The following is a 20,920-nucleotide window of genomic DNA, read 5'->3' on the forward strand; positions in this document are numbered from 1 at the left end:
ATATGTATGCCCGCGGGCCTCTTGCCTAAGCACTCCCTAGGTGCCTTCCCCTTCCCCCCTGGGAACAAATGAAACAGAATATTAAACAATTTCACAAACAAACTAAGAAACAAAGGACATCAAATAAGCTCCATCTGAGCAACAAACTCCTAGCAAAATCAACCTCTAGCAAAATCAACCTCTAGCAAAATCAACCTCTAGCAAAATCAACCTCTAGCAAAATCAACCTCTAGCAAAATCAACCTCTAGCAAAATCAACCTCTAGCAAAATCAACCTCTAGCAAAATCAACCTCTAGCAAAATCAACCTCTAGCAAAATCAACCTCTAGCAAAATCAACCTCTAGCAAAATCAACCTCTAGCAAAATCAACCTCTAGCAAAATCAACCTCTAGCAAAATCAACCTCTAGCAAAATCAACCTCTAGCAAAATCAACCTCTAGCAAAATCAACCTCTAGCAAAATCAACCTCTAGCAAAATCAACCTCTAGCAAAATGTCTGCAATGACCTCCCAGAAAATCTCTCTAGCAAAATCTCTGCAATGACCTCCCAAAAAATCTCTCTCCAAAAAGATCTCCCTCCTGAACAGAACACTGGCTTTTATATAGCTTCAGAAGGAATGGGTAATTGGAGACAGCTGCGTCTTGACGAGGGGGCGGGGTCAGCTCTCCAATTAGCCCTGGAGTCGACCAATCAGCTGCTTGAGGGATTTCAGGAAGCCATTTCCTGAAATAAACACATGCAAATACACAAACTACAACACATAAACTGGGGAACGTAACACTAACATTTTGTTTTAAACTGCAGAGATTTGTATAAACCTTTCTGTCTGTCTCTCCGACATTTGCAACATTGAATATTGAAACAAATTCGATCTCCAGCTGTCTTATAGTAATGTATGTGTTGGGAGTCGGGACAAGACAGACAGGAAGCGTTTCTCAGCCAGTCGAAATCATGAATCAGCTGTTATAATTTTTATGGATTTACACAAAGAAATGTCAATTGAAAAAAGGTCAAATGATACGAATGTCATCTAGTTTTAACCGAACCGAACCCTAGATTTGTGTCGGGACTATATCTCGTGGAAGGATCAAATAGTATGAATAAATTAATCAAAATAATATTGTTAATGAAATGATGTCAATCATTATTTTAATATGTTGGTAACCTGTTGTTTGGAGGATATATTGGCACGGTTGGCCGGCCCTCGACTTCATCTCGTGCCTAACAACACCAGTGCCAATATATCCTCCAAACACCGGTTTCGAGGGCAATATCACTTAAATATCCAGTATGCAGTAACAGATAAGATGAAACATTATGAGACTGTAGAGATGCCGTTGAAATACAAACTATTGGGAATAAAAAAGTCTGTACGCCAAACCAGATGGGTTATTGAGATGAGAATTAACATCCTTTCAGGAAATGCACTGGGGTAATAATAACCAGAGTTGATTATCTTGAGATATTGAAGAATCCTAGTACCTGGCTCTGCAACGTTCCACTCCTTGTACTCCGTCTTTGGCATATTTCGTGGGGTACAAGGATAGCCGAACAGAGAATGGCAAGCAAGCTAGAAAAATCTCACACATGCTGATGAAAAACAAAATAATTATGACTTCGTTAGATTAAGAAAGCAACGGTTACACCTACGTGCCACAGAACCATAAGGAGAAAACGTAATCGATCTTGTCTGCTTCATGGTTAGCCCATTTCTTTGTAAATCAACAGATACTGTGGAAAACAATGGGTCATTAAAATGACTGGTTGATCAAAGTAAAGGAATTAAATCTGGAAAGGAGTGTGGATTGTTGGTACATGAGTGCACATTTTAGTTTTAGCTCTGCACTATCACACGTGTTTCTAATCAAGTACATGATACGTGGTAAATTAGTTGATTTTATTCGCAACATCAGTTATTAATAACATCAGTTCAACATTCTCTCATCACCCCTGAGATATATTCCAAAACCAATGACCATGAATTCTCGTTTCTAAAAACGTGAAAATATCAACATAACAGCTGCGTGACATTCCTCAGAGCAGGACTGGTTTCCCACAATACTCTGCACGGTTTGATAATTATATTGTCATTCAAATCAAATAATACTTTATTTACATAGAACGTTTTACAAAAGTAAATATCTGAAACCTACATGAAGGATGTGGAGTTCCTTTGCTTTCCTAACAGTGTTGTCTATATCCTGCCTTCTTATTCTTAAACCTATTCCCCTTCAGGAGACTGAAAAGATTTGGCATGGTCCTCAAAAGGTTCTACAGCTGCACCACCAAGAGCATCCTCTGACTGGTTGCATCACCGCCTGGTATGGCAACTGCTCGGCCTCTGATTGCAAGAATCTACAGAGGGTAGTTCGTACGGCCCAGTACATCATTGGGGCCAAGCTTCCTGCCATCCAGGACCTCTATACCAGTATACCAAAAATTGTCAAAGACTCCAGTCACCCTAGTCATAGACTGTTCTCTATGCTACCACATGGTACCGGAGCACCAAGTCTAGGTCCAAGAGGCTTCTAAACAGCTTCTACCCCCAAGCCATAAGATTACTGAACATCTAATCAAATGGCTACCCAGACTATTTGCATTGCCCTCCCCACCTCTTTTACACGGCTGCTACTCTCTGTTATTATCTATGCACAAGTCACTTTAATAACTCGACCCACATGTAAATATATTACCTCAATTACCTCGACTAACCGGTGCCCCCGCACATTGACTCTGTACCTGTACCCCCGTATATAGCCTCGCTCTTGTTATTTTACTGCTGATCTTTAATTATTTGTTACTTTCTTTTTTTTGTATTTTTCTTAAAACTGCATTGTTGGTTAAGGACTTGTAAGTAAGCATTTCACTGTAAGGTCTACTACACCTGTTGTGTTCGGGGCATGTGACAAAATGTGATTTGATCTCGGCGATTCTATAGTAACGTCAACCTGAGTTAAAAGGAAGTTTCACATTTCCAAATAAAACCATGGTTTCACCCGTGGAAGTTCAGATCATTTTCCTTGACACTTCCACCCAAGGGGTTCTATAGACACAGCAATCAAAAGTTGCATTGATGTTATTTGTCCATTCTGTGAGACATTTTTGTTTCTGATCTTGTGTGCAAATGTCACATCCATAACACTGGAATTGCTCCTCTGTCTCAACTGTCTTTCTTCTTTCCATTTTTGTCCAGGTTTTCTTTCTTTGTAGATGTTCATGGTCTTGGCTCAATTTGTTTCTAAAGCTTTTCCTGCAGTTACTCTCCTGTGTGTTAAGAATAACCTTGGCCTGTTAAGAGTAACCTTTTCATTTAAGCTTCTCCCACAGTCACCACAGCTAAAGGGTTTCTCTCCTGTATGAATCCATATGAGCCTCTTCAGGGGCCCCTTAAGATTGACATTTTTTCCCCCACTGAGGTTTCTTTTAGACGTGGTGCTGGGTTTAGTGCTGGGTTTCTTCAATGGAGGGTTTGGAACCCAACGGTGGGCTGATATCAAGTCCTACTGGGTCGCTGCTTGCGGCTGATCTGTGGCTGGAGGCACAAGAAAACATGAGCAATGTTCAGAGAATGTTGTTTAAAAATATACTCATTCTGTTCTCAGGGTTAGGGTTAGGGCTAACCCTCTCTCTATCTCGTTAAAGTGCCCACTAATTGGCCACACCTGATCTAGAAGTGCTTGTTTCCTTTGAAATGGGGTTTGTGTGAATCAACTGAAATGAACAGCTTTGTATGAGTTACAAAGACATGGCACGCTAGCTCCATCCTGATGGATGGACTATAGAGAAGAGAAGATCATAGGTTTGAATCTCACTGATGCCGTGCCACAATACAAAAATGTATGTTTGTATGACTAATGCCTAAGCAAATTAAATTCCATGTGTACTATCTGTGCTTGTTATTACACGTTTTATTGAAACATGTTCTCAGAATGTTAATTATTTTCAAATAACTTATCATTTCCATTCTAAGAACGTTACTAAAACCTCCCAGGAAAAAAACTTTCAGGGAACCATAGTAAAAAGTTCTCAGAACCTCCCTGTTTTACTTCCATTCTAAGAATGTTTAAAACATGTTGTTTTTTACCGGTCAGGAAACGTATGGCTTTGTTCTCAGAACCAATAGGAAACCAAAAAAAGGAACCAAATGTGCTAGGTGGGTAGTGGCTGTTTAAGAAAACTGAACCATTGATTACAACTTATCTTGTCCCATAGACCACTTTCAGGGTGAGGAGCAGTCTAACATCAAGTTGTAAAACAATGAACTACTTCTTTAACATCCTTTCAGAGAACTTACTGGGGTAATAATAACCAGAGTTGATTATCTTGTGATGGAAAAAAATCACACTCAAGTGAATATTGATGCAAAACAAAACAAACACCAATTAAATTAAGAAAGCAACATTTACACCTATCATCCACAGCACAATGAGGAGAAAAATGATGTTCTATGTGAAAAAACATGGTTATTTGGTTATTTATTTGTAAATTAACGAAGATAATATATTGTGGATTTTTGGCGCGTATATGAGTTCTAGGGAGATTCTCAATTGGGCTTCTCAAGTCTGTCCTCTCCTCGACTCATTCATCCTCCTCTCCTCTGTGACCCAGAAACTGAGGGGATTTGATTAATGCCCCAGGTGAACCCGGGATAGCGTTGATTGCATGCCTCATGACGCGCAAGTGGAGACACCTCTCCTTGTTTACCTTTTTCAAAAGGAGGCGAGGAGAGGACGGAGGTGAGGACGCGAGGAGTCAAGCAACCCAATTGCGATTCTCCCGTTGCTTGCATCACAATCATCACAATTCTACATACTTCTCTCAAAGTGTGCACTCGAACACTCCCCGTAAAGGATTTCAAAGCATTGAGTTGGTGAAAGCATTGGCTGGAGGGAGTTTCCATCATTATCAAGTCCATCAAGACTCTAGAATCTAGCGAACATAACAGAACAGTGTTCCTCAATACATTCCCGGGGGATCCCCAGGGAGTGCATATTTATGTTTCAGCCCAGCACTACAACAGCTGTTTCTAATGAGGGACTTGAATCAAGGATTGGTTCATTAGTTCACCCCCCCTCCTTTCCCCTGAACTTTATAACATGTTTAATATATTGATTACATCAGTCTTGCCATTCTCTCACAGCCCTGAGAGACATTAAAAAAAACATCCAGGAATTCCTGTTTCTAATAGGGTGAGAACATCAACGTACTTTGAACAACAGACGTGCGAGTTTCCTCACAGACCAGGACTGGTTTCCTACAATACTCTGTACTCTTTGACCATGAAATTAAATCAAACTCATTTTACAAAAGTAAATTAATCACACATACAGTACATTTATCTTAAACCAACAACATGAATGGTCCAGAGTTGCTTTGCTTTCCTAACAGAGTTGTCCATATCCTGCCTTCTAATTTCCATCCCCTGATCTCTGTCTTCCTTGTCTTTATTTTATCCAATTTTGTCCTGTTTTCTTTCTTTGTGGATGTTCTATATATTACTGTCCCAGTTCAGTTAGTGTCTGAAGCTCATCCCACACTCAACACAGCAAAATGGTTTCTCCCCTGTACATTTGCGAGTCTGCATATGCACAGGTAGGTTTTCCTTGAGTCTGAAGCTTTTCCCGCAGTCAACACAGTTAAGTGTTTTTTTTCTCCTGTGTGTGTCAGTAAATGAACAGTTAGGTTCCCCTTCTTGTTGAAACTTTTCCCGCAGTCGCCGCGGGAAAAGTTGGCTTCTCTCCTGTGTGAATCAGTGCATGTTTGGTTAGGTCTCCCTTATGCTTGAAGCTTTTCCCACAGTCGCAACAGCTAAATGGTTTCTCTCCTGTATGAGCCCATATATGCCTGTTAAGGGTAACCTTCTGTCTGAAGCTTTTCCCACAGTCACCACAGACAAATTATTTCTCTCCCGTGTGAGTCTGCATATGACTGTTAAGGCTAACCTTCTGTCTGAAGATTTTCCCGCAGTCACCACAAACAAACGATTTCTCCCCTGTGTGAGTGAGTACATGCCTTTTAAGAGAAACCTTTCGATTGAAGCTTGTCCCACAGTCACCACAGCTAAACGGTTTCACTCCGGATATGCTCAGTTAGGTTCTTCTTGTGTCTGAAGCTCTTCCCGCAGACATCACAGCTAAATGGTGTCTCTCCTGTATGAGTCTTTATATGCTCATTTAGGGTCCCCTTGCAATTGAAGCTTTTCTCACAGGAACCACAGCTAAAGGGGTTCTCTCCTGTATGAGTCTGTGTATGCCTGCTTAGGGTCCCCTTGCGATTGAAGCTTTTCTCACAGGAACCACAGCTAAAGGGGTTCTCTCCTGTATGAGTCTGTGTACGCCTGCTTAGGGTCCCCTTGCGATTCAATCTTTTCCAGGTGAGAGTTTTTTTTTAGACGTGGTGCTGGGTTTCTTCAATGGTGGGTTGGGATCCAATGGTCGGCTGCTGTCAAGTCCTACTGGATCGCTGCTTGCGGCTGATCTGTGGCAGGAGACATTGTCTTGGTTATCTGGAGGGTCACAGGGATTGTCAAGGTGGGTCACAGTGACAAAAGGTTTGAGATTCACTGGTTTAGAGTCAGTCCCTCTGCACCCCAACGTTTGGTGAAGAGTCAAGGACTGAAGGCGATCCTCCTGATCACATTCATTTTTTCACACAGGGAGGAGTGAATATGAACTCTATGATGTCAGCCTTCAGTCCCTGAAGCTGCCCTACTGGTCCCGATTTCCTCCTGTTCTTCTTTAATCTGTGTGAGCTCTGTGTCCCCCTGCCCCACACTGGAGCTCCACACCTGCTCACAGTGCTGTTGCTCTGGGGGGGGGGGTCCTCTTCCTCAGAGACAGCGAGAGAGAACTGGAGGGGGTATATTCTACATCGTTTTATTCCGGGTGTGATCCGCAGCAGTCTCCCTAGCCGGTCACTCTCCTCTTTAAATTGGGAAATCTCCACCTGGTACTCCTCTACCACTTTCTCCATTACTCCCAACATCTCTACTGCAGCCACAGTTAAACGCTCACTAGCAAACACACTCAAAGACTGTAGTTTAGACATCTTCAGTGGATTGACAATCCCTGGTGTAGGGTCACTATCTCTGTGCTTCCCCGTTTGGGGAAGAGTCAAGGACTGAAGTTGATCCTCCTGATCACATTCACTTTTCACACAGGGAGGAGTGTATATGAACTCTACGAGGTCAGCCTCTAGCCCTTGAATCTTCCCAACCCCCTGACTGGTCCTGAGATTCTCCTGTTCCTTTTTAATCTGAATGGGAGCTGCTGCTCAGGGATAACCTCCTCCTCAGAGTCAGCGAGAGAGGAGTGGAGGGAGTCTATTCTACGTTGTTTTATTTCTGGTGTGATCCGCAGAAGTCTCCGTAGCCGGTCATTCTCTTCTTCAGATCTGGGAATCTCCTCCTGGTACTCGGCGAAGACTTTCTCTACAACGTCTAAAATCTCCACTGCAACCACTGTTAAATGTTCATTGACAAACACAATCAAAGACTGTAGTTTAGCCATTTTCAGAGGACACGTAGTTCGGCATTCAGTCGAAAACAAACTCGCCTCGACTTGCAGAATTGCTTGCGTTGCCGTCTTCTTTTGAGCTTTCAGCGGGTGGCGAGCCCAGAAATAGACAACAACGCCACCCGCTGGATGGTGTTTTGAGCTGGGCTAGATAAAAATAATTTTAAAAAGCAAGTTGGAAGGGTGATATTGTGAGTGTGATGTAAACGGAATCAATATAATAATCTATCTCCCGTATATAGTAATAGTTCAGATGAATGATACGGCTGTACAGATATCGTTGAAATAGAAACAATTATATTGGGCATAAAATAACAGACTTAGCAGGAGAGAAGATGTTACCGTGTCATTCTGTTTTCACTATTTTACAACTTGATGTTAGACTGTTCCTCGCCCTGAAAGTGGTCTATGGGCCAAAATAAACTGTAAACCACCATGGTTCAGTTTTCTTTAAACAGCCACTACAAACTTCAGCTAACCTTAGCAGTGGTGTAAAGTAAGTCGTTTTGGGGGGGTCTCTGTACATTCGTTACATTTTGAATGCTTAGCATTACAGGAAAATGGTCTAATTCACACACGAATCAAGAGAACATCTCTTGTCATCCCTACTGCCTCTGATTTGGCGGACTCACTAAACACATGCTTCCTTTGTAAATGATGTCTGGGTGTTGGAACATACCCCTGGCTATCCGTAAATAAAATAAAAACAAGTAAATGATGTCGTCTGGTTTGCTTTAGTCCCAATCAAAACTCGCCTACACCGATGTCTGCTCGCCTCCAATTCTACTTTTGCGCTGTAGTCTTATTTTGTGTTTTTTTTTATCGGATGGCGAGCATCTAGCTGGATGGAGTTGTAGAAAGGTTGTAAAATTGGTGGTCGGACACATTATTCTGTAAACTTAAGCAGATCTTGCGGTGTTTTGTTATACTTCTCTACAGTCTCAATGTATTATTAATATAGTTTTTAGGGAGAAAACAAGTTATGTGTATGTGCGTGGCAAACTTTCAGCTCAGAGGATAAGGGTAGGTTCTATTGATTCACAAAGGGGTCTGTTTGCTTATCATATAATTACAGCTAGTAACAGTTTGAATATTTACACGCTTCCATGACACTAGTGTGAGTGAATACTGTAAGTCATTGGCCAATTTGATAAAATTTAAGTAAACTTGATCTGTTCAAAATTAAACATTTAGGCTAAACCCTGACAAGCTTGCAACGTAACGTACCAATAATTAACCATCCGAGAACCCAAATAGTACCTTATTCAATAGGGGTGCCATTGCCTGTACATTTGTCCAACAATATTGTACACACAATTACAGTCACTTTGATATACTCCTTACATATCTGTGTGTGTGCATTTGAGGAAAAACATAATCTTATGGATGATGAGGTTCTCTTGTGCAAGTAGCACTACTATTGTATATCACTCCGCCTCCTTGAACAGGGAATATAATGGCTGACACTGGACCGATAACGTACATTGACTGAGGGGATTCATCAACAACACCGAAACGACTTAGTTCTATTCATTGAGAAACCAGCCTTCTCATGTCTCTTAGAATGAGCCGTTGACCATAACGTGTTACGATAATTTCTCAAAAAACTCACTGAGGTAATTCATTTATTTCCACTACTTTTATTAGCCAAGGCAAGTGGCTAGTTCACCACCAGCTAGCTAACTTAGCATCATCACGCAGCTCGCTATCAAGTTAGCTACCCCCTTACCCAAAACAAAACTAGGTTGTGCTCTATTTTCGAGGAGTCATGGTAAGCTAATGTATTTAACCAGCTACGTGTACTCATTTTGAAACTGTTATAGACAACAATAACTAAGTAGGTAGCTAGCTATCTTGTCAGGCCGTGAAATCTTGTTTGTTTTTAGTTGGCCAGCTAGCTAACGTTACCTAGAAAGGTCACGTTAGCTACTAACAAGTTGACGTTACCTACGCCAGTGCCAGCAAGGTATTGTAATTCCTAGCTAACTGTAATTCCTACTAGCAAGTGACAGTACTTCCCCCCCGAATTGAACATCAGCTTCTGTTTTGAACATCAATTGTTCGAACTTTCCAAGGGCAGTGAATGCAACAATTAACGTTAGTTAGCCTTCAACGTATTTTCCATTATCCGAGTTTCACCCCCAGTTTTCGCGAGGAAGGTAGGGGAGTGGGGGGCTCAAGTGTTACCATGGCGTTCAACTTCATGTTGCCAAACAGTGACAAAGCCAAATGTAAACTAGTTTAGAATTGCATAGCTACATTTTGTATCCCAAATGATGAATAGGCCGCATCGATTTGTCCCCATACTTTGTTACGTTAGAAGTTCTCAGAGGGGGGCTAGTTGTTGCTAGTGACAGTTGGCTCCTGCGAACTCACAGAATTGGAGGGAATTTCGTAAACTTGACCGGGAATTCTAGTGGTCTACACCGCAGAGGTTTAACGCAAATCCATCTAGACTAAACCGCGCCTTTTGTCGTGAAGTTAGCTAACTACTGTTAGTCATCAAGAAATCCTTACTCAATCCGCTACCTCTCCAATAGCAAACCAACCAATTAATAGTGGGTGACTGAATACACCGCACAGGTACGTAATCGATAGGTAAGGTAACGTTATTGAAATCGGTAATGTTTATTACTATTAGCTATGTCATAAATAAGTCATACACTGGTTTGTGGCAAGCTAGTGGTGGTGTGTTGGATTATTAACGTTATGCTTCACATGTTATGGTTTAGTTGACTCTAATACTTGTCCTAGGGGAAAGGTCTGTGAATGTTGACTGTTGCTTAGTTGCAGGAACATTCCTCCGAACAAGGCACGGTTTCGGACTGGAGGCTGTTTCTGAAAGCAACAAACACCTCTACAGTCATGCACTCTGTTAATGTCATAACGAATGTCATAACGATGTAGATACTAAGGAAACACACCTCTGTATATTTTCCATTTGGAAAATGTGTCCCAGACAAAGTGACCTGATATGTTTTAATTTGCTGTCAATTTGAGAAATGTTCCTGAGCTATAATGTTATGCATTGTGTGTATAACCCATTAGGACGTCCACTCACGGTGCTCAGAATGACAAACATTTTGATTATGGTATTCATCTTAACAGAACATCCAACTCCTTTAATGAAGCAGAAACTAAAGCATTATTTTCAAAAATGTGCTAAAATGCAACTTTTGGGAAAATGACACCATTACAAACAGCGCACCTGATGCCAGCGGTTCTATATGTGACAGAGATGACAATCTCTGTTAGAAACTTAGGTTGCTAATATAACTGGGATTTGATATGAAACCCAACAGGAGAGATGCTGGTTTAAATGGCATATGAGGAAGTATTTTTATAAAAATAATTGCTTCCACGTTTCTATGGTCAGATTCTTTTCTAGGCTGCTTTGTAGCAAGGTAAAACATGCCACATAATATGAATAAAAACTTTCAGGTTTCAGACAATTATGTATGTTTTCCAAATGCATACTGCCGCCAGCTCACATTGCCAAGTGGTGGGTGACGCAGTATTAATATGCCTACTGTTACCTTTGTACTTAAATGGGAGGCGCGTTGCAATTGCCATTTGAGAAATAAAAATGTTAGATATTTTTAATTGTGGCCATCAAAAACGTTTTGAACGGGTGACTGCGTTAGAATTGTTGCCCAATGACTGGTCTTATTAAAGGACATGTTTTACTCCAGCAACAACGAGCTGAAGAGCTGCTGCAGCTCTAGTGCTGTCTGACAAGCGTTATTTTGCTCAAAATAGGCTCTGTGTGCAGGTAAGAAATGATACATTTATACAACCAATGTTCCCTCGTTTTCTTCGTCACTGAGCAAATTTCAGGTCTGCTGAGAACAAAGTTTGAAAGTTGTGAAAATTTTGTGCAACTTCCAACACGCTGTTACTCTGAGCACTGAGGTTGTATCTGCTGTAAGTTAGTTTTAACAGTGGCCATGTGTGTAGGCCACTGTGGCTATTTGATCATAATGTAGGCCTGCCAGAGTGGCCTAGCATAAAAAAACAATGACATGTATCCCATAAGATTTTAACATGGAAATAGCTGTTCTCTCTCAGCCTACAGTAGCAGCCAATGTGTGGTATTCAATGTAGGATTCCATGAGACCTTTGGGGAAAAAACATGCAGGGCTTGACAATAACCTCTTTATCAACTTTCCTTCAGACAAAGTGACTGAAAATGCTGTTTGACGCAAGAAAATACTTTACAAAATAAAATGCGTTATTGTCATACCATTATTACAGAGAATCAGAAATGATGATACCCTCTGCCTATAGGCTTGAATAAGCTAAGTAGCCAGCAATTTTCTTTTTATACACACATTCATGTTGTTACTCTTGTGGACAGAGTACATTGGAGGTTGGTGACCACTGCTCTGGAAGGTTGAGTGAAGTTATCTGTGAGCTGATATTTCTGTGCCGCAGTCCCGGGGGAGCAGACCCCAATTTTATTTCCACTAAATGTAACAAAATAACCTAATAGACGATTAGCATGACTGTGAAATGTATTTCCATCAATTAATATAAAGCATTATTTTTGCACTGGGAGGATTTTTATTTTATTCTCCTGCTCAATTTGGCTGGCAACAATTTTATCTGCTTCATTTTCTTAATTGTCCTAAAGCCAACAATTACCAGCTAATGGAAAACCTGTTGAGTGTGTGAGTAAATGAGTTGTTTACAGTATGCCAGTATGAAAGAGTCTCCAGTCCAAAGCCGTTCTATAGTGTTGACTGACGATGCATGTCAACGACCCAACAGGTGCGGAGCGGAGGAGGACATGGCAACAGGGGGCTCCCCCTTTGACGACTGCGCAGACGAGCAGGAGCTTCATAACTGGACCGTTACCAACGGCAGCAGCCTGGAGGACAGGCTCAACAACATGGTACAGAGGAGACGAGGGAGACAATGGCTGTGTCCCAAGTGGAACCCTATTCCCGACGTAGTGCACTACCTTTGACCAGGGCCCTATGGGTCCTGGTTGAACGTAGGGTACTGCTGAATAGGGTGGCATTTCGGACCATTGAGAATGGACACTAAAAGGCTAAATCCTAACTGGAGATTTGCGAAAGTAACAAAAATCTTTGGTTGCATAAGTAGTTTGTGGATATATATCCCCACAGTGGAGGTGTCATAATACCCGTAAAGCCTAGAAGCCAAACAGGGAAATGGTTCCAATCATTTTCCCACCATTCATCTACATAAAACACAGTCCTTATTTGACATGTTTCTAAAAACCCTTATGGGGAAAAAATGAATGGCGCAAAAACAGTTGGAACTATTTCCCTGTTTGTCCGCTAGGTTTTATGGATATTATGACTCACACTGTGGTATCTACAGCTTTAGTAAGGATTCATCCCCTCACTGACTAGCTTTAGAGTCTTTCAATCTACCTACAATGCTGACCAAAGCAAGACATGGATTTGAAATGGTGTATTACAAGTTTATTGTAGTGTGTCCTCTTTGGGCAACCATGATGTGTAGTACAAGGTATTACATATGACACATGTATATGTCGATATGAGCTTCTGTCCTTTTAAACTCCAGGTTGAAGTTTCCCCTAGGTAAATGTCAAAGATCAGCTTCCCCCTCCCTCAATCCTAACCCGAACCATTTGTGGGGAGGAAATGCAAAACTGACCCAAGATCAGTGTTTAGGGATAACTTCACCCTACACCCCTTTTGAGCTCTCTGTCCCCCTTCAGGACTGGGGCATCCAGCAGAAGAAGGCCAACCGCTCGACGGAGAAGAACAGGAAGAAATTCTCAGCCGGCGGTGTGGCGGAGAGCCGACTGACCAATGACATCTCCCCGGAGTCCACACCTGGCACGGGGCGGAGAAGGACGAACACCCCTCACACCTTCCCCCATGTCAAGTACACCACCCAGATGTCGGTGCCCGATCAGGCCGAGCTGGAACGTCTCCGGCAGAGGATCAACTTCACTGACCTCGATGAGGTGAGAGGATTCTCCGTAGAGTTTTCTGAACTATGCATTTCTTGGTGGATTCATCTGTGATTGTTGGGGGTTGGTGTCTGGAAGGGGGGTAATAGGTAATCTGGAAATGTGTAGAGTAATGATGCACCGATATGACATTTTTGGCCAATACCGATATCCAATATTTTCCTTGCCCCAAAAAATTATCCCAAAAATATAAATAAACTTTTATTTAACTAGGCAAGTCAATTAAGAACAAATTCTTATTTACAATGACAACCCACTGTTCCTAGGTCAACTGCCTTGTTCAGGGGCAGAAGGACAGAATTTGACCTTGTCAGCTCCGGGATTCGATCTTGCAACCTTTCGGTTACTGGCCCAACGCTCTAACCACTAGGCTTCCTGACCGATAACTAGGGTTGCAAAATTCTGGTAAATTTCTCAATTCCCAGGTTTTCCAGAAACACTGGTTGGAAAACTCCAGGAATAAGCAGGAAATCCAGGAATCTTCCAACTGGGATTTCTGGAGAACCTGGAATTAGATTTTGCAACCCTACCGATAACCGATATTTTAAATTTTTGTGGCATTTTAAGCAGTCTAGTTAAATAGTTATCACACACACGGACACATCGGTCTAAGGCACTGCATCTCAGTGCAAGAGGCATCACTACAGTCCATGGTTCGAATCCAGGCTGTATCACATCCAGCAGGTATATTTCACTGGTCATCCCCAAAGCCAACACTTCCTTTGGCCCCCTTTCCTTCCAGTTCTCTGCTGCCAATGACTGGAACGAATTTCAATCTCCCTTATATCTATCTCCCTCTCTAACTTTTAAGCATCAGCTGTCAGGGCAGCTTTTTTTATTTTTATTTTTTATTTTTTATTTCACCTTTATTTAACCAGGTAGGCTAGTTGAGAACAAGTTCTCATTTGCAACTGCGACCTGGCCAAGATAAAGCATAGCAGTGTGAGCATACAACAAAGAGTTACACATGGAGTAAACAATTAACAAGTCAATAACACAGTAGAAAACGAAGGGGGGGTCTATATACAATGTGTGCAAAAGGCATGAGGAGGTAGGCAAATAATTACAATTTTGCAGATTAACACTGGAGTGATAAAACATCAGATGGTCATGTACAGGTAGAGATATTGGTGTGCAGAAGAGCAGAAAAGTAAATAAATAAAAACAGTACGGGGATGAGGTAGGTGAAAAGGGTGGGCTATTTACCAGCTTACCGATCACTGTACCTGTACGCAGCCAATTTGTAAATGGCACACCCAACTACCTCATCCCCATGTTATTACTTACCCTCTTGGTCTTTTGCACCCCAGTATCTCTACTTGCACATCATCTGCACATCTATCACTCCAGTATTAATGCTAAATTGTAATTATTTAGCCTCTGGACTATTTATTGCCCACCTCCCTTCTCGTCTACATTTGCACACACTGTATATAGATTTTTCAAAAAACAATTATATTGTGTTATTAACTGTACGTTTGTTTGTGTAACTCTGTTGTTTTTGTCGCACTGCTTTGCTTTATCTTGGCCAGGTTGCAGTTGTAAATGAGAACTTGTTCTGAACTGGCCTACCTGGTTAAACAAAGGTGAAATAAAAATCATAATTAACATCTGGCCGTGGTTGGGAGTGACAGAGTGTCACGTCTACTGCAGGCGCAGTTGATTCGCTTATTTCTCGAGTCAGTTCGAATGGAGCTAGCTAGTGTGTTCATGGTTCCAAGTTTCAAACATGTTCTCAAATGCCATTGAAATGGCAGCAGTGGTATGACAACCAGCATTTTCATGAGCATGCAATACGACTTTCCTCAGTAAGAAATCCTCGACGACCCATTGTGATGTCAGACTCGGCACGCTCATGGGGTTGATATCGCTGGTCCAAATGTCAGTCGTGAAGCTAATAGCAGTGACGCTATTAGTGTGTAACACTGGTAGGGCAACATCTGAAATCTAGCACACTTGGTATTGTGTACCGGTGCTCAACCAGTCGGCAAAAGCCAACCTCGCCCACAACGGAGAACTGTTGATTGTCAAGGGCAATGAATTCTATTATCTTGCCGTTAATGGATTTCGCCTTTTGAGTTGTCTCGCTGAACTTCTCTTACTCTTTCAAATGACTGCTTGACTTGTTGACTGCTCGATCCACACAGCAGACGTTGTCTGGGCTAGATTAGGAATGCTGTGTTGCACGTGTAGCGCAAAATACATAGCGTCAGTATGTCACGTCAGCTTTGACATCGGTGGTGAACTAGACATCGGGCCGATACCGACATTGGCATTTTTAGCTAATATTGGCCGATTTCAGATATATCGTGCATCCCTTGGGTCAATTTCACCAAAGATGTTGTGGAAGGGTACTGTTCTTGTTAAAAACGTGCACTTGTTGTCTTTAGGAATGTGAATAGTTAAACTTTCAATGTTCAAAATAACCTTCTTTCCAGCTTTTTATATCGCAGAGGTTCTGCTGCGTTGTTCTGTTTCATAGTACTGAAATTTCGTCTGGAAGCCAGGTTACTGTAATATAGACTGGAAGCCAGGTTACTGTAATATCCCTCGCTCTCTGTTTTCTCAGAGGAGCGTCGGCAGTGACTCCCAGGGCCGTGTAACAGCAGCCAACAACCAGCGAGAGCTGGCGGCGGAAAACAAAAAGCCCTTCAAATTCCTGCCGCTTCACGTGAACACCAACAAGAGCCGGGAGGCGCCCTCAGCCTCGGCCCCCGCAACCCCCTCCGTCGCCGCCACAGCCAAAAAGCAGAGCCCTGGCCTGGGTTTCAGGGACGCGTTCACCCCCTCCCAGCCCAGCAATGACACCCCCAGGCTAGGTAGAGGGGCCGAGAGAGGGCTCCTTCCCCCTAGGGAGGATGGGAGAGGAGAGCTCAGCATCGACAGTAGCCAGGTAGGCAACGTCTAGGCACTTGGGATTATTGGAGGATTAGGGCTTTTCAGGACTTGTATTTTAGACTACACACAGACAGTGTATGTTTTGTTTGATCAACTACATATTGCACAATGCAAATTATTGAGGTTTGAAGTTTCAATACTTAGTTAAAATAGAACCGACATAGGACAATGCATACGATCAAGGTAGTTTAGTTGTGGGTAAATTTGTCCTACTCAGTAACCCATTTTGGACAAATCTATATAAGTAGCATACCTTGGAACAGCATTTTCACCATTTAGTATGCTTGCACTGAACTGATCGTCCTGCAAATGATCACATGGCGTGCTGTGTTCTTGCTCCTGTAAGAAAATAAATGGTATAACAAGGATGGGAGCCTAGGTGAGCAAGATGACGATGAAAGCAGTGTGTATTGAGGGCAATTTAAAAAATATGCCACGACCGCAGGTTCCCAAGTGAGTTCTACCCTCGTTTAGCTCAGTCTGCAGTGAACGGCCTAGTATCTGCACTCTCTCACACTATTTCTCTATCATTTACACTCACACATGCTCTTTCTCTCTGTTGTCACACTATCTCATACACACCCTGTCCCTCACACACCCTCACATTCTCTGGTGTCCCTGTCAGGTGGTGAGCAAGCTGGTTCAGATCCGGGAGTACATCGGCAAGGCCAGCTCCATGAGGGATGACCTGGTGGAGAAGAAGGACATCCCGGCCAACGTGGAGCGCCTCACCCACCTCATCGCCCACCTCAAGGAGCAGGAGAGGTCCTACCTCCGCTTCCTGCAGAAGATGCTGGTCAGTACAGTACGCTGGCTTATCCCGGCTTTCTCACAGTCTCTCTTTCTGTGTCTCGTTGTTTTTCTCCTTTTCTCTCGCTTTGGCTTGACCTGTCTCATTATTTACATTTTTTAAATCTCTTTTGGCCCATCTCTCTTTCCATCCTGTCATTTAAGGATGAAAGGGGCTGCTTTCGGAAGACTTTTAGTTTCAATTAACTTTTTCTATGGTATTGATAGTAAAAACAAGCTACGCTAGCCTTCTTGGGCTTTTGCCTGTTAAAGAAGCCTGCAGTCCACTGCTTCTTTCTCACATTGCTGTTGATAGTTCAAGTTGTTGTGTTTGGGAACTTTTCACTGCACCCTGGTCATGTATTTTTTATTTTTATGCCAAGTTGTCTGAAACACGCCGACAAGACAGTCGTGTATCTTGTTCCATTTGGCAGACAAATCTAGGACATGACACGCATTGCTTCTGAACTGCTGGATGGCACGTGTCATTTGATCTTGCTATCAATATTAAATGGGTTTACCCCCCCTCTAGCATTTGTGAGTAATTATCAGCAGTCCTTCTATTTTCATTATTGTATACAAATTTTATCACTCCAACCGCTGTTCAAGTATTACTTTGAAAGGGAAGGAAATGCTTGAGGAGACCTGGTTTCCATAGCCACTACACAGTCAGTATAGGTCAGGCCAAAGAGGGGGCCCGTGCTTGCAGTACATGCCTACTATTTTACTGACCCCCTCTTCTGTAGGCGAGGGAGAACGAGGAGGACGAGGCGGGAACACTGGACTCGGCCGTGGGTTCAGGCTCATTGCCAGAGAGCGCCTCCCTCAACATGGAGGTGCGCTCCTCGGATGCCTCCAACGCCACTGTGAGTAGCCAATCCTTTAGTTCTGACAGCCCCTTCTGCTTCAGCTATTTTTAGTTCTTTTTTTTTTGTTCAATTATTTATTATTATTATTATTATTATTTGTTTTTGTAGTAGAGGAGTTTGGATTGGTCACAAATGACATCATCTGATACGCTGACTAGGGATTTGCATTACAATCTCTACCAGCTAGTAAGACGCTGCTTCTAGAAGTAGACACCCAAGCAGACTGAGGCTAATCTTATTGCCCACCATCCCTCCCTCTCGTCATTCCTTGCTCTCCCTCCCCCTCCCATTGCCGGTGTAACACCAGGAAGTCTGCGCGGTCAGCTTCTGACGCACAACCAGTTTTGCTTGTGCTGGCGATTTTTCTTATGTGTGTGTCTCCAACAGGGCCGTGTTGCAGGCCGCAGTGAACAGAAGGAGGAGCTGGAGAACTTGAGGAAGCAGCACGAGCTCCTGAAGAAGATGCTGGAGCAGCAGGAGCAGCTCAGGGCTCTACAGGGCCGCCAGGCAGCACTACTGACCATGCAGCACAGCTCCCAGCATGCCTCCCACACCATGGCTGACACTGGTGAGACACGGGCCGTATAGAGGGCGCATGCAAAGGAGTACACACACTGACTGGACACACAGCGCACATGCAGAACAGGTAGCTACACACACACATGCGTAACCTTTTTTCATTTGGTGTGTGTTCCAGTGCCGACAGAGACCACAGGCAGTGTGTCAGGGCTGAGCATCACCTCGGAGCTGAACGATGAGCTGAACGACCTCATTCAGCGCTTCCACAACCAGCTGCACGACTCCCAGGTACCAGCAACATACAATACCTGGTCGTATGAATTAGGGCACACTGTAGCCAAAAGTATTAGCGTTTTCTTCTCTCTGATGCCTAATGAATACAACCCTGGCAAACATCAAAAGGTAGCACTTTACGCCACAGGCTGATGTGGTAAGAACAAGGTATTGTTACCCCTCTATTACAGACGTGATGTATAACCCTGTAACTAGAATGATTACATGAAGGGACAACTGGGCAAAATGAAGTCTTCATGTTGAGTAATTAGAACTTGTTACCATGTTATTGTCACTTTATGCCGTGTGGTAATGTGAAGTGCTACCCATCAAAGTAATATATGCTGAGTTTGTGGTCATTCACTTACTAACATCCTGTGTGCCTTTCCTTCCTCAGACCAAGGCAGCAGTCCCAGACAACCGCAGACAAGCCGCGAGCCTCTCCCTCTCCCGGGAGGTCTGCCGCTCTCGCTCCTCCCAGCCTTCCCCTCCTCCCCGCTCTGCCGCCTCCTCCTTCCTCCGTCCCCCCCCTCTCACCTCCCTGACCTCCATCACCCTTACGTCGGCCTCGGCGGCGAGCGCCAAGTTGACCAAGCTGCAGGAACTGCAGGACAAGAAGCAGACCATGGACAAGATCCTGCAGGAGCTGCACTCGCTCCGTGACCAGACCCTCAACAACAACTCCTGTAAGTTATGGTTTGTCTCTGTAACTGACTAGGAGAGGGTTAACACCGTCAGGGATGGAGGGGGGGGGGGTTATATTTTATTATTTTGCTTACTTGAACTGCAATCTAGAGCAAAACATTCCCTTCAATCATAACAAACTTATGTTTTCTTTTCTTTGGTGGCGCAGCTCCCATCTTACAGTCTTTGGGGAGAACCCTGGTGCATATGATAGAAGCTTGTAAGTTTGCTGTCGTGCATGTGTGAGTAATGTGTGGGTTGGTCCCTCAGGTCGCAGCGCCAGTGTGCCCCTGTCCTCTCAGCATAGCCTGGCTCTGGGCGCGGACCCCTCCTCGGACCGCCCGTCTGCCCTGTACAGAGAGCCCAACGGGGCCTCAGCCATAAGACGGGATGCCTCCACCTACCACCCCTCCACACACACCCAGCAACCCCAGCATGAGGACGCCCCAGCTGACAAACTCCGGTACTAAACTATTATTATGATCAGTGCACATCACACCACAGTTGTATTCATGGGGCAACAAAAGGAAGAAAACTGAGGAACGCAGAGGGACTTCCTGGACTTGCCCAAATCAAGTTTTATTGGTTGCATACACATATTTTGCAGATGTTTTTGCGGATGTAGCGAAATGCTTGTGTGCTCCAACAGTGCATTAACATAAAAAAAAATCACAACAATACACACAAATCTCTAAAAGAATGGAAATGTATAAATATATGGACGAGCAATGTCCGGAGTATGAGTATGTATGTACACTACCATTCAAAAGTTTGGGGTCACTTATACATTTCCTTGTTTAAAGAAAAGCTTTTTTTTTTTTTTGTCCATTAAAATAACGTCATTGATCAGAAATAGTGTTGACATTGTTAATGTTGTAAATGACTATTGTAGCTGGAAACGGCTTTAAAAAATAAATAAAAATTATGGACTATCTACAGAGTCCATTATCAGCAACCATCATTCCTGTGTTCCAATGGCATGTTGTGTTAACTAATCCAAGTTTATCATTTTAAAAGGCTAATTGATCATTAGATAACCCTTTCGCAATTATGTTAGCACAGCTGAAAACTGAAGATTTTGTACAACGCCGTGTACTATACCTTTCACAGAACAGCGCAAACTGTCTCAAACCAGAATTGACAGAGTGGGATGCCCCGGTGCACAACTGAGCAAAGAAGACAAGTACATTAGTGTCTAGTTTGAGAAACGGACACCTCACAAGTCCTCAACTGGCAGCTTCATTAAATAGTACCTGCAAAACACCAGTCTCAAGGTCAACAGTGAAGAGGTGACACCGGGATGCTGGCCTTCTAGGCAGAGTTGCAAAGAAAAAGAAAATGTGTTTTCTAATTAAAAAATGATAAACTTGGATTAGCTAACACAACATGCCATTGGAACAC

General features: G+C 43.1%; 1 protein-coding gene across 8 annotated transcripts in view; it reads left to right on the forward strand.

Annotated features, from left to right (window-relative positions):
* Positions 1 to 8,953: 8,953 nt before the first annotated feature.
* LOC109901125 (pericentriolar material 1 protein) overlaps positions 8,954 to 20,920 on the forward strand; it is a 36,632-nt gene continuing 24,665 nt past the window's right edge. For 7 of the 8 annotated variants that reach the window (XM_020497162.2, XM_020497166.2, XM_020497165.2 and 4 more), the window contains exons 1-10: positions 8,954 to 9,132; positions 12,287 to 12,410; positions 13,230 to 13,481; positions 16,057 to 16,380; positions 17,011 to 17,181; positions 17,921 to 18,040; positions 18,431 to 18,611; positions 18,741 to 18,850; positions 19,233 to 19,521; positions 19,790 to 19,982. In XM_020497162.2, the coding sequence (XP_020352751.1) occupies positions 12,306 to 12,410; positions 13,230 to 13,481; positions 16,057 to 16,380; positions 17,011 to 17,181; positions 17,921 to 18,040; positions 18,431 to 18,611; positions 18,741 to 18,850; positions 19,233 to 19,521; positions 19,790 to 19,982 (1,745 nt within the window). In that variant the 5' untranslated portion in view covers positions 8,954 to 9,132; positions 12,287 to 12,305. Of the gene's footprint in view, positions 9,133 to 9,922; positions 10,100 to 12,286; positions 12,411 to 13,229; positions 13,482 to 16,056; positions 16,381 to 17,010; positions 17,182 to 17,920; positions 18,041 to 18,430; positions 18,612 to 18,740; positions 18,851 to 19,232; positions 19,522 to 19,789; positions 19,983 to 20,920 lie in introns of those variants that run through there. The other variant, XM_020497163.2, reaches the window with a different exon arrangement.

Source organism: Oncorhynchus kisutch, linkage group LG12 (genome assembly GCF_002021735.2).
Source record: "Oncorhynchus kisutch isolate 150728-3 linkage group LG12, Okis_V2, whole genome shotgun sequence".
Classification (NCBI taxonomy): Eukaryota; Metazoa; Chordata; class Actinopteri; order Salmoniformes; family Salmonidae; genus Oncorhynchus; species Oncorhynchus kisutch.